This window comes from Asterias amurensis, chromosome 18, assembly GCF_032118995.1.
Source record: "Asterias amurensis chromosome 18, ASM3211899v1".
In the NCBI taxonomy this organism is placed as follows: domain Eukaryota; kingdom Metazoa; phylum Echinodermata; class Asteroidea; order Forcipulatida; family Asteriidae; genus Asterias; species Asterias amurensis.
Genome location: NC_092665.1, coordinates 11,981,026 through 11,994,445, shown reverse-complemented (window position 1 = coordinate 11,994,445; position 13,420 = coordinate 11,981,026). Strand labels below are relative to the sequence as shown.

At 36.8% G+C, this 13,420-nt stretch overlaps 2 protein-coding genes across 3 annotated transcripts; one reads left to right on the top strand and one right to left on the bottom strand.

Moving 5' to 3' along the window:
* The first annotated feature begins 126 nt into the window (after window positions 1–126).
* On the top strand, window positions 127–6,856 carry LOC139950812 (transmembrane protein 107-like). Of its 2 annotated transcripts, none has more exons than XM_071949632.1 (6): window positions 127–303; window positions 1,133–1,259; window positions 1,721–1,788; window positions 2,598–2,698; window positions 3,371–3,467; window positions 4,055–6,856. In XM_071949632.1, the coding sequence occupies exons 2-6, from the start codon at window positions 1,173–1,175 to the stop codon at window positions 4,119–4,121; spliced, it is 420 nt and encodes a 139-aa protein (XP_071805733.1). In that variant the 5' UTR covers window positions 127–303; window positions 1,133–1,172; the 3' UTR covers window positions 4,122–6,856. The 2 variants fall into 2 exon arrangements, with proteins under 2 accessions (XP_071805733.1, XP_071805732.1); XM_071949631.1 differs by having other exon boundaries at window positions 1,130–1,259.
* LOC139950810 (uncharacterized) lies at window positions 6,474–11,453 on the bottom strand. Its single transcript, XM_071949628.1, has 2 exons — window positions 10,838–11,453; window positions 6,474–9,834 (listed from the first exon to the last, which is right to left on the bottom strand). Exons 1-2 carry the CDS (start codon window positions 11,349–11,351, stop codon window positions 9,170–9,172), a joined length of 1,179 nt encoding a protein of 392 aa, XP_071805729.1. The 5' UTR covers window positions 11,352–11,453; the 3' UTR covers window positions 6,474–9,169.
* Window positions 11,454–13,420: the final 1,967 nt, after the last annotated feature.

The window sequence follows — 13,420 nt, the reverse complement described above, 5'->3', positions numbered from 1 at the left end:
ATGAGTACAAATAAAATAAAATGAATTTTTTTTTTTTGCATGTTTATTTTTTTAAGACGAATTTAATATTTGAAACACCCCTTTCTCCAAAATGGTAGTGGATGGACCCAAACAATCACAAACTTGCCTTGTTGTGGAACGACATTTGATTTCGTAAATACTTTTCATGCCTTATTTCAAGTTATCGTGTTGGATTTCGGTAACCTTTACCTCCAGGATCGAGTGAAAAAATAAAGCAGTAAAAGTGAATCATTATAAGCTTAAATATAAGAACTTTAACGACCATACATTTGTTCCAGTTTGGTATGTATAGTCATAGATAGAATCGAAGAAAAAAAATTACCACATGATAATTGATTACACTATTTTTTTATTATTTGTTTTTTTACTAAATTAGTTATTTTATTTTTCTAAATAACTTAATTAACAAATTACGTAAACAATTAAGCCAAGTTACATTCTGATCATTATATTTCATATGTCTGGAAATGGTCACTAGATTCTTATTATCATAATGTAATATAATAATTGTAAATAATATTTAATTAAGACTTTGCAATTGTGTTCTTCCTCCCATCATGTAAATTTTTGTAAAGCATTAGATAATTAGGATTAAGACAATGGAAAAGTTTCCGTATGGCGCCACCACTTTTTCATTCGAAATAAAATAATATAGTATCTAATTTACCTGATTGATATATCCCTTTTTGTAAAAATGAGTGAAAAAGTGGTGGCGCCATACGGAAAGTTATCCAAGACAATAAACATAAGAAAAATGCCGGCAATTTCACCAAACTCATCTTAACTAAGGATTAATCCTAAGACTTAGGACGAGTAAAGTTCCCTATCCTTAGTGAGTTAGGACACATTCACATTGAACCCATACTAAGACCTAAGTTAGGACGGCGGACTACTAGTACTACAGTACAGTCGGAGTCCTAACTCGAAAAAGGATTAATCCTAGCGTTTTAAAAATTGTTAAGCAGTGGTATGAATGAAATTGTGCCTTGTAGATAGACCTCTTTTGGATGATGGTGATTCTAAGAAGAAGAAGACCCAGTTTTGTTTTCTTTGCATGATTCTGATTGAATATGATCTTGATTGGATTGTTTATCTGTTCTGTTTCCAGAAGTTTTAACCAGCCTACCCAGCTAGCTGAGAAGAAGCCAACAATGTATGGGGTAACGCACTTAATCCCGGCAAGATTCTTGTGTCTTATTGCACATTTAGTGGTTGCCGTAACCATTCTCTGGGCTAGAGTAAGTATAGGCCTACCCTAGTTGTGATTAATCATTTTCCTCGATCCGACCGTTGGGGAGGATGGAGTATTACAATTATCAGTCCTTGAACTTCCATCTTAAAGGGGCATAGCAATTTCCCTCTTGTAATTTGAGCTCAGTTTTGGTTGTTGGAATGCTGAGATAATAATGAAAGAAAAAACACCCTTGTTACACGAACTTATGTGCTTTCAGATGATTGATTTCGAGACCTCATATTCTAAATCTGAGGTCTGGAAATCAAATTCGAGGACAATTACTTCTTTCTCAAAAACTACTTGACGTCACTTCAGAGGGAGCTGTTTCTCACAATGTTTTATACTATCAACCTCTCCCCATTACTCGTAATCAAGAAAGGTGTGATGATTATAATTATTATTTGGAGTAATTACCAATAGTGTCCACTGCCTTTAATCATTGTTTTTTTCTTTTTCATCATACAGGATGCTAATGTGAAAGCTTCTTTGCCGTTAGTGTATACCCAAGAAGATTATTATAACATCGACACGGGGTAAGAATCCTTACTGCATTTCTGTATCCAGTTATGCATCATAAAAGAACTCTGTTCATTTATCAACAAGCTGATTTGCCTAGGCAGGTTTAAAGATAATGGTGGTAGAAAGCTTCCCTTAAAACCATTGGACCCTTTTGGTAAACAGTATTTTCCAAAGCCCACACTTCGTGTATCACATCTTCTATATAAATTAACTAACCTGTGAAAATTTGGGCTTAATCGGTCATCGGAGTCGGGAGAAAATAACGGGAAAACCCACCCTTGTATCCGCACGTTTCGCCGTGTCATGACATGTGTTTAAAATAATTAAAATAATTTAAAGTAATTCTCGTTAACGAGAATTGATATTGTTTTACTGTTTTCTCAAAAAGTAAAGCATTTCATGGAATAATATTTCAAAAGAAGTATTTCACCACTACCTTCTGTAAACCCTGTAAGTTATTTGTAATTCTGTGAACTTTTTTGTTTTTTTCTGTACCGAAAGGGTCCAATGTCTTTAAAATAGTACTCGCTGAGGTTCTGTAGCTTTTGAGAAAATTGTACAAAATATCAAGAAAATTATTTTATCATGTACATCGGATTTACCCGACTCTCCTGAAAACATTGCTCTGTGATTTTTACTTTTTTTTTTCCTAAAAAAATTGATGACTATTATAGCTGAAACATCTACAGGTAAATTATATTACATACATCTTCATTCACAGTGAGTAGGGATTCATTTCATGGCCAACATACTTGATCTACAAAAGGTATCCAAACCCTTCAACATTTCTTCATCATCTTCTTTTGTTTGATTTCTCCTTTAGGTTGATAGTGGGCTTGATATTGACGCTTGTGTTTCTGGCTCTGGAGCTAGTTGGATTCGTCTCTGGCGTCACAATGTTTGTCAATTTGGAGTCTCTCTTTTGTATCCTTTATAATAAAATAGCCTAAGATGTTTAACCATGGTTTCCCAGCCATGATATTGAACCATTGTGCTGATGTAAATCCACAACTTCTCCTTAACTCTCTCACTATGTGACTGTTCAACATTATCCATCATGTTTTTGATTGAATGAAAGATAAACTGTGTCAGAGTGCAATATGTAGTGATATCATCTACACAGTACACAGACAACCCTCCCACTGTCTGACCATTACATATCCACTCTGGTTATGATAGATATACTAAGCCAGCCTGCAGTAGGATATCATGTGGTGACTGCAAATACACAATACACAGTCAACCCTCCCACTGTATGACCATTAAGCCTGCAATGTGAGTGCATCCACAGAGTACATGCATTGTTCCCTGTACCAACCTTGCACATTTGATTCTTAGTCCATTCTCAGGGGCCAGACTATTTCCTTTCAACCTCTTTGGGTGCGTTCGATTAGCTTCCTTGTTTCGACCCCTCGAGCTAAACAATCGATCACTCATCGATCACTCACCCTCTCGTGGTGACGTCATGCACCTCGGGCCAGCCCCAAGTAACCCGTTCCACAAGCAGGCTTTTCAAATGTACCCGGGTAGATCAGGGTCGGCCCGGGGAAGCTACTCGCACCCATAATTACAGTCTTCCTTGACTTTATCAATCAGCTATTGTAGCCCATGCTTCGGCGTGCATAGCCCTTTCCTACTTTCTCTTTGAGGAGTGGCCAGTTAGCATGTTCTGGCCAGTCTTTGCTTTCTGCAGGTGAGTACAATAGTTTGATGAGTTTGAGTCAGTTTGGAGACTCGTGACTAAAAGGCATTGGACACTATTGGTAATTTCTCCAAATAATTATTAGCATTAAAACTTACTTGGTAATAAGCAATGGAGAGCTATAAGAGATGAGGAGCTGTTGATAGTATAAAACATTGTGAGAAGCGGCTCCCTGAGAAGTAGCGTAGTTTTCAAGAATGAAGTGATTTTCCACTAAAATATTTGAATTCGATTTTGAGACCTCAGAATGGAGACTCTTTGGATAGTTTTGTGCAATTTTGTGCATTTCTTTCTTGTGTTTTTGGGGGGGTTTATCTTATTTCATTTTTTTTTTCTCCTGTATGTACTTTTGGCACTTTCTTGCTGTAATCTTGTCCGAATCAATCAATCAATCAATCAACCAATCAATCACTCAATCAATCAATTCAATCAATCAAAAATGAAATATCGTTTCTCAACTCAAAACTCAGGCACTAGCTCAGGTAGATATCTTGGGTAAATAAATAGTGGAAGATAAAAATACTGAAGTTGCTGCATGCAAAATGATAATTGTTTTCCTGTATTCGATTTTATTTCAGTGCCCTTCCAGCTGTAGTCGACACAGTCCTTATGATCAAAAAGGTTTTCCTCACCAAATCGAGCTGATGAATTATCAAGAATGCATCGTTGTGTCATTTTTGTAAGACCTTGGAGTGTCTTGTACAGCTGACTTCACCAGTCGAAATATTCTGATGATCACCTTCCAGGCCTGGGCCCAATTTCATAAAGCTGCTAAGCACAAAAATTTGCTTAGCATGAAATTTCATCCTTGATAATAACAGGATTACCAACAAAATTTCCATTTGTTGCATGTTACTGGTCTTCAGCTGTTATTTGCTTGTCCTGAAAATCACGTGGAAATTTGGTTGGTAATCCTGTTTTTATCAAGGGAGAAATTGTTATGCTAAGCAAATTTTTGTGCTTAGCAGCGCTATGAAATTAGGCCCTGTAGTATGTATGTTTCGTTTTTGAAAGGGAAAGCACACCAAGGCGTTTTCTTTTCTTGGTAAAAGGGCGCACCCCCTATGAGAAAGAAACAAAAATACTGGAGCATTTCATGGATGGACACGAGGGCAGTGACCAGGGGGCATGAAGGCAATTGCCTCCGTGAAGAATCAGGCCTTGCCCTCCACTTACTTTACTTAGTAAAAGGGCACCCTTTGAGAACAAAAATAAAAATTAAAGGAGCATTTCATGCAAGGGCACGAAGGCAATGATCACGAGGCATGGAGGCAATCTCCTTCATTGCCTCCGTGAAGTGTCAGGCCTGGCCTTCACTTATTTGACTTGAATCAACTGTTACATTGTTGTATTTTGAGCCAAATAGAGTTAAGATTGGCCGAGTGGTTAAGCTCTTGTGTTTCTGACCAGCAGAGTGTGGGTTCGAGTTCCGGCCTTGCCACTTGTGTTCTCAAGTAAAACATTTAACCATTATAGCTTCGTCCTTCGGATGGGACGTAAAGTTGAAGTCCCATGTGCTGTGTAATGCACGTAGAAGAATCCAGTACACTCATGTTAAAGACACTGGACACCTTTGGTAATTGTCAAAGACCAGTTTTCGCAATTGGTGTATCTCAACATATGCATAGACCTGTGAAAATTTGAGCTCAATTGGTTGTCGAAGTTGCGAAATAATAATGAAAGAAAAACACCCTTGTGTCACACGAAGCTGTGTGCTTTCAGATGCTTGATTTCGAGACCACATCTAATTCCGAAGTCTCAAAATCAAATTCGTGGAAACGAACAATGTTTTATACTATCAACAGCTCCCCATTACTAATTATTACCAAGTAAGTTTTTATACTAATAATTATTTTGAGTAATTACCAATAGTGTCCACTGCCTTTAAGAGAATGGATTTGCCCTGTGTGTTTTCTGGTATGATTGGCTGTATGTACATGTCTGTAAATAATTTGATCTTAACTTTCAAACATAGCTCCGTTTTCCCGGTAGAAAAATTAATTAGCACTTTGACAGACAGCTTACTATAAAATAAAATAAAGTTAATCATCAAAATAGCAACAGATCATCTGAAGATGTTGGTGATAATAATTAAAGAATAATAATAACATGCATTTATATAGCACTTAATACAAGGTTCTAAGCAGTGATGACTTCTGATGAAACAATTTGTAATTTTGTTTGAAATAATTTCTATTGGAGTATTTGATCCTACAGTCACAGGTAATGTAGGGACAGATTGTACATAGTGTAGTATACTTTTTCAACTTGTAAAGTTTTGTAAAGGTTTGTAAAGTTTCTGTACTTGTAAAATGAATTTTTGATAGATATGATGTTGCTTAGAGTATGGAGGAATTACAAATTTATTTTGAACACATGTCATGACACAAGGAAACATGCCGAAACAAGGGTGGGTTTTCCCGTTATTTTCTCACGACTCCGACGAGGGCAAATGTTCAAAGAGTCAAAGCTAAGGGGTAGATTTCATAAAGAGTTAAAGCCATTGGACACTTTCGGTAAACAGTATTGTCCAAGGCCCTCACTTCGTGTATCACAACTTCTATATAAAATAACAAACCTGTGAAAATCGGTCATCGGAGTCGGGAAAAAATAACGGGAAAACCCACCCTTGTTTCCGCACGTTTCCTTGTGTCATGACATGCGTTCAAAATAAATTTGTAATTCTCGACACCGAGAATTGATATTGTTTTAATGTTTCAAAAAGTAAAGCATTTCATGGAATAATATTTCAAGAGAAGTCTTTCACCATTACCTTCTGTAAACCCTGTAAGTTATTTGTAAATCTGTGAACTTCTTTTTTTCCTGTACCGAAAGTGTATAATGGCTTTAAGACATCTTATCTCGAGTTAGGATGAGTTACTCATCCTAACTTAGGACTAGCCTTAAGTTAGGACCTTTGTGATCTTGACTCCTGGTACCCACTGTCGACAGGGGCTTGGACTACATGTTCTTTTCCTATATGGTTAAAAGAATCTGGATACCGGCTAAAATAGTGTGTACAGTGTGTACATGTAATGCTAAATTTGTATTACTTGATCGTTCTCCACAAACTTTTTTGTCTCAGATATTTATATTTGTACGCTAAGGGATAATGTTAACAAATTACAAATGACTCCTACCGCCAGCTGGCTAAAGTAACATGTAACACCTCAACCAATCAGAGTTGTATGACGTTAACATGTGGTTTTTACTTGACCAATCAGAATTGTCTGCATTGCAGATAAGACATTTTAATGATATCACATTTTAGTTACATCTCTTTACAATTTTCTGTAAAATATGTGCTTATTTTACCTTTTAATTGATCCAAAACAAATTTGAGCTCTGTTAAATCCAAAATATACATTTGACTCTGTTGAGATACTGCATTTGTTACACCAGTATTTGTTTGTTGTGTTGTCATTTAGCCATTATAATAATTTGGGGGGCTAATCATCCTTACTCGCAGCTAAGAGCTGAATTGCGAAGGACGCGGCTACAACGTGTTCGAGAAGCAGGCATGCAAGGGAGCCTTTGGCTGCCAGCCACATCAACCCATTATGACCACAGCGCACAGCCAAAGATTGAAAGTGTTTGAAACGTCAAGCTACTTATTATTTTTTTGCTTTTGTAGATCCACTTGCAGCAGCTAATACTATTTTGTCTTGAATATATGAGTTAATATTTATTATTGGAGGAAAAGAGATATGTACAACCTAAATTTTAAGGTAAGAAAACTTTACAATATACAAGGGGGAAAATGTAAATATTTATACTTCATTTAAGCTTTAAGGGCACTGGACACGTTTGGTAATTGTCAAAGACCAGTCTTCTCACTTGGTGTACGAACCTGTGAAAATTTGAATTCAATTGGTCGAGATTGCGATATAATAGCGAAGAAAAAAAACACCCTTATCACACAAGTTTTGTGCTTTCAGATGCCTTGAATTCGAGACCTCAGCTGAGGTCTCAAATTCAATTCAAATATTTTAGTGAGAAATTACTTTCTCACAATGTTTTCCAGTGCTTGGTACCAAGTAAATTTTATGCCAACAATTATTTTGAGTGACTACCAATAGTGTCAAGTGCCTTTAAACTGTGCTGCTTATTTTGTGTGAATCAGTACTCTACAAAAACTATTTATGTTGACAAAATCACTGCTACCTGTATTCTGCATCAGGTGTCTGTATAAAATTCACATTAATGTTGCTGAGTTGTTAGCTGATTTGACTATGATTCATTTTGTTTTAAAGGGTCTATGTACTTTTTGTAGGACAAAAAACACAATGTCTACAGATTTACACTAAACTTATACAGTTTGACGATAATGATAGTCGAAACCTTCCCTGAAAATATTACTTGCCGAGGTGCTGTGATTTTTGAGAAATGAGTAAAACAATGTCATGAAAATAGTTTTCGTCTCAGTGATCATGAGACAAAAATTATTTTAGCATGTAAAAACGTGTTTTCATGACATTGTTTTACTAATTTCTCAAAAACTACAGCACCTCAGCAACTAATATTTTAAGGTACGCTTTCTACTATCATTATCTTCAAACGGTGTAAGTTTAATGTAAATCTGTGGACATTGTGTTTTGTGTTACAAAAAGTACCAAAATCCTTTAAACTAGAGCGTTGTCCAGTTTTAATAATGCTGGCAAAAGTACTACATATACTACTGTTGTGCTTACTGTATTTGAATCAATAAAAAGTACAGATTTGTTCATGTCAATAAGTACTGTTTGGAGCTTGATTTCTTTGAATAGATATATTGTACAGTATTTATAATTCTGATAGAGGTACTACTGTCTATATTCTGCATTTCAGTTCTTCGCATTAAGAAAAAGTCCTAGTGTAAGTTTTTGGCATCAAGATGAAGTAGGCTGTTTTCTGCACAAGTACTTTGTATCAAGATAAAGCACTACCCGACCTGTATTATACATTATGTTCTTTGCATCAAGATAAAGTACTACTACATATATTCTGCTTAAGCTCTTTGCATCAAGATAAAGTACTTCCTAGCTGTATTCTGCATAAGTCCTTTGCATCAAGATAAAGTACTACTAGCTGTATTCTGCATTAGTTCTTTGCATCAAGATAAAGTACTACTACCTATATGCTTCATAAGTACTTTGTATCAAGATAAAGTACTACCACCTGTATTCTACATAAGTACTTTGTATCAAGATGAAGTACTACCACCTGTGTTATACATTATGTTCTTTGCATCAAGATAAAGTACAACTACCTATATTCTCCAAAGTACTTTGTATCAAGCTTAAGCACTGCCACCTGTATTATACATTATGTTCTCTGCATCAAGACAAAGTACTACTACCTATATTCTACATAAGTACTTTGTATCAAGATAAAGTACTACCACGGTCTGTATTATACATGATGTTCTTTGCATCAAGATAAAGTACTGCATAAAGTACTTTGTATCAAGATAAAGTACTGCTTCCTGTACTCTGCATAAGTTTTTTGCATCAAGATAAAGTACTACCACCTGGCTACACAGCAGCTAATGGTTATATCTTTGGTTGGGGGGCTTCTGACTGCTCCCCACCCCCAAACAAAGATATTGACTTATAGGAAGACTGCCAACAAGGGACTGGATAGCTACAGTTGGTAGACCTGGTGTGTTAATCCTGAGGTCGTTGGTTCAAGTCCCACTCTACTAAAAACCCAAATTAGATATTTTGATAGCGACTGTGGTCAGCCAGATGCACTTGAACGTCATCATAGCTACTCTCCATGTCCAGCTTCGGGTACTCGTATTCCGAATTTACATTCTCTTCTTTTTGGGATTGCCTCAGAAGCTCGGTGTAACTTCTGTTGATGTTGTATCGAGGCTGCTGGAGCTCAGTGTAGGGTTTCTCCCCGCCTGGGTCGCTCGCTGCGAGCCCCGCTGCTGGTCCCGCCGCCTCCTTGGTTGATCTCTGAAGACGCACGATGATGAAGATGTTGATGGCGAAAGACACGGTAGAAAGGACGAGGCTTGTGACAGAGATAATGATCCATGGGGTTTGTGATTCAGTGAGGGGTGTTGTTTCCTCGTCAGGGTATATCTCGGTAGCATCCAAGCGTCTTGGAGATGATGTCATGGGTACAAGAGTGAAGGCCTTCAAGCTCTTTGTCGTTGACCTCGCGGGTATTACTGTAAGTGGCCCAATAAGACATGATCTTTTCAATGCCCCATTGGGCTGGGAGATTTGACAGACGTAGACTCTACTGTCGTCGGTTGAAGCGATTTTTCGCTCTAGTGATAGCGTTTGTCTATAGGCTGTTTGGGAAAGCGTCCACTCGTCATTGATGCCGAATGTGTCTCTTATGACGAAGTTTGATGGTGGGTTACCTGTGATGACAAATAAATAATAATATTTAATTTAATAATAATACATAATAATATTTATGTTTAATTATTTTTATTATTTATTTGACCAATAATAACACTCCAAAGTAACATCAGCACAAGAAAAAAACATTAACAGAAAAAAAAAGTTATAAAAAAAAAGCAAGAAATAAGGAAACTAAATACAAAATTCTATAAATAAATAAATTAATTGAATAAGAAAACAAATACAAAAACATAAACAATATAAGAGGGCCGCTGAGGGCATGTTCTGTGAACAAGCATCAACATTGTTTCCTACTTTTTCCGAACCCCCCCCCCCCCCCCACACACACCCCTTCTCTAGAGTTACACCCTGATGTTCCTGGTTAGATTGGTTTCATATTACATCTCTGCACCTTTATTTGACTCTTAATCTTATTGTATGTTTATTTTGTTTTTGCTTTCTTTCTGTGTACAGCATTGTGATACATTTTTTGTAAGAGTGCTTTATAAACGCCTTTGTAGTATAATAATAAAGAACACTTGATAGAGCGCCGGTATCCGCCTCAGGAAGGCACTCATGGCGCTTGAGGAGAGAAAGACAAATAAGGACTGAGGATTGTGTGAGTATGCTTGTTTGAACAGGTGAGATACTAAGTTTGTCTTGAATGTTGTGATGGATGGAGATGATTTGACAGTCAGTGGGAGTTGGTTCCACACCCGGGCTGATGCCACAGAAAATGACCTATTGCCCCAAAGAGTGGAAGTTCTGGGCTGATGAAGCATCATGAGCTCATTAGAACGCAGTCCGGTGTGTGCTGAGGTGTATGGGTGGATGAGGTTGATGAGGTATTCTGGAGCATTGTTGTGAAGGATTTTGAAAATGAAGTAAAGTAAACCATTACATGATGCTTTGTAAAAGGGGTGGGTATCATACTGAACGTTGAAGCGCATTGAGCGTCAGTGAGTGATCAATACGAGTACTATTTAAGATGCCATTGTTATTATTATTACTAAATCTCACCTATTTCGGTTGTACAGCTCATTCCAAGAGTAACTCCCTCCTGGACAGTAACAGGGCCATCAGGAAAACAGTCGATGGTAGCTGGGAAGTAACGTACCGACACAAATACAGCCGCTGATGCCAAAGAGACGTTATTATTTAAATTGAAAGCTATACAGGAATAAGTACCCATGTCTTCTTTTCCGAGGCTGGCGATTGAGAAAATCTCTCCTATGCGAAGTTCTTCCTCAAAAGTTTCGGAAAGAGTGTATCTTGGTCCCAAGCTCTCACCCTTTCTTGCCATATTCTCTGTGGTGTTCAGGGTTTCTCGCACCCATCTGATGGCAACTGAATTGCGACGTTTACTCTCCAAGTTGACAATGCAGCCTATTTCCAATTTACTTCCCTCGGTCCGATTTGCTAGCTCAACAACCAGTTCCACTAACGGTGTTTGAGCTATAACAAATAGATTTGTGCTCTGCCAACTGCAAAGGCAAACTATCAAAGGAGCCATCCACAAACAAGAGGGAGCCATTGTTAGACCACAGATTTGAATCAAGTCAAATTCAAGATTGATTCAAACAGATTCACTTAAAAACTCAAATGTTCTGATAAGGAAGTTGTAACTTGTTGTGTCGAAATGAACAGTGATATTACAAATTGGGTGGTTTTTTTTCGTAGTCTGTGTGGCGGTGTTTTAGGAAACCGAAAGAAGATCAAGCAGAAGTGAAATCAAATCTATTTGTTATGTTATTCAAATTGAGTAACTTAAATCCATCCTGTTCCTGAAAAAAAAAGTTTAAAAAAATTAAAAATCTGCAGAGTCTGTAGGAGATACATGTATATGTATACAATGTACTTTAAAAAACATCAACATGAAACAGCAGTTCTCTTTTGATTCATACCACGAAACAGCGGTGTCTTTTGGTTTCATACCACACCATTACTAGTTTCTGTTTCTAATCATAAGAGACAATATCGTTTAGAAATAGAAAGTGCCTACTGTTTGGATAGTTCGTCGGCATCATCACAGACAGTTTACAATTGTGTCTCCCAATGCTCCCAACAGGCAGAGGCATATGCCAGACATTTTGATTTGGGGTAGGGAAGAGGCAAGGGGGTGGGGGCTTTGGAGCAGGGGTTCCACCTCCCCCCTCCCCCTTATACCCCCCTCCCCCAGGTTACACCAAGAGAGAAGCATCAGTTATTTACAACCAATGAAAAGCACAATCTGACAAAACTCACTGGTTTCTATGATTTATTCAACTTAAAAAAAATTCACATGGGAAGACATTCAATAAGATAGGAGATAGATAGATCGAAGAAAAAATTACAGATCAAACTGAGCGACATCAGACACCAGGTGGCAGCAGACATTGTTTTTGTTTATATCACCTATATGCTCCACCAATCAGTGAACAGCGCAGGATACATTCAAAACTTAAAACTGCCACCTTGCATCCTTAAATTACTCGAGTCACATCACAATTGCCTCTGAGTCATCAGTTCAAAAAAGTGCTTCCTGGACAATTCTACAACTTAAAAATAAAAATTGTGCAACATATCGGTTTGGTTAATTAAAGTGTGCAATTTTATATCTCAAATTAAAGACTGGTGTTCAGAGGCAATCGCAATGTGCTTATTTCATAATCAAATCATCATTACAATTGGTTAAAACTCACAATTATAAACAAAACACTCCATTTTAGTAGTCGATGATACATGCTAGCCTGTTCAGACATCCAAAGTTCCTCATGTGTGTAGATACACTGGAGGAAGGCATTGGAGAAATAAACCAGGCTAGCGTGACATCAAAGAAACATTAGGTGCTATATTTGGCTCTTTTGAAAAAATCAAATCATAAACATAAAAATTCATATTTTATCAGACTCATCTCATACAAGGAAAACTGTTCAAGTACTGACATATCTATTATAATAATATAATTGAAGAAAAGAAATCAAACAAATAATAATTTTGCACATCAACAAAAAAACAAACTTAATTATTTCCCCAACAAAGAAAACCCAACAACAACAAAGGAAAATAAAAATAAAATAAAAGCGGTTATCTTTTGATTGCCACTCATGTCTCAAATAGTTTCCAAGCCAAAAACAAATCACATAGTAAACTATAACACTGCATACATTTTCTACAATTTGGCTACAAATTACGTACTATTTTTTTCTTCACATCTACCACTGGAATGCACTCCTTAAAAAATTTGCACACTTTTTTTGTTAAAACTTAACATTTTTACGAACAAAATTTGTTTTTCACTGCATTAAACTGAATAAGCCATCTCTGAAATAATTAACATATTCATCTTTCAGAGATGAAATGCAATCGTTTTCTTGCGAGAACGAAAAACTAACAATGCTGATGTTTTTGTTGACGCAGTTAACAAGGGGGACTGATCATCTGTAGCTGACATGGCATATTTGAATATTCATAACCCTGTTAACATAACCAGAGCATTGACCAATAGCAACACAGTCAAGCTTTCCTTACTAATGACATCACACCTCTCCACCAATCAAACATTCACCATGCATGATGTCATCAAATTTCCGACCAATCAGAACAGGCCATATCATGAATATA

Coding starts and splice junctions, on each gene's coding strand:
- LOC139950812 (XM_071949632.1), top strand. CDS start 1,173: ATGTATGGGGTAACGCACTTAATCCCGGCAAGATTCTTGTGTCTTATT. Junction 2,699..3,370: donor CAATTTGGAGTCTCTCTTTT/GTATCCTTTATA, acceptor TTTATCAATCAG/CTATTGTAGCCCATGCTTCG. Junction 3,468..4,054: donor CCAGTCTTTGCTTTCTGCAG/GTGAGTACAATA, acceptor ATTTTATTTCAG/TGCCCTTCCAGCTGTAGTCG.
- LOC139950810 (XM_071949628.1), bottom strand. CDS start 11,351: ATGGCTCCCTCTTGTTTGTGGATGGCTCCTTTGATAGTTTGCCTTTGC. Junction 9,835..10,837: donor GAGCTGTACAACCGAAATAG/GTGAGATTTAGT, acceptor TTGTCATCACAG/GTAACCCACCATCAAACTTC.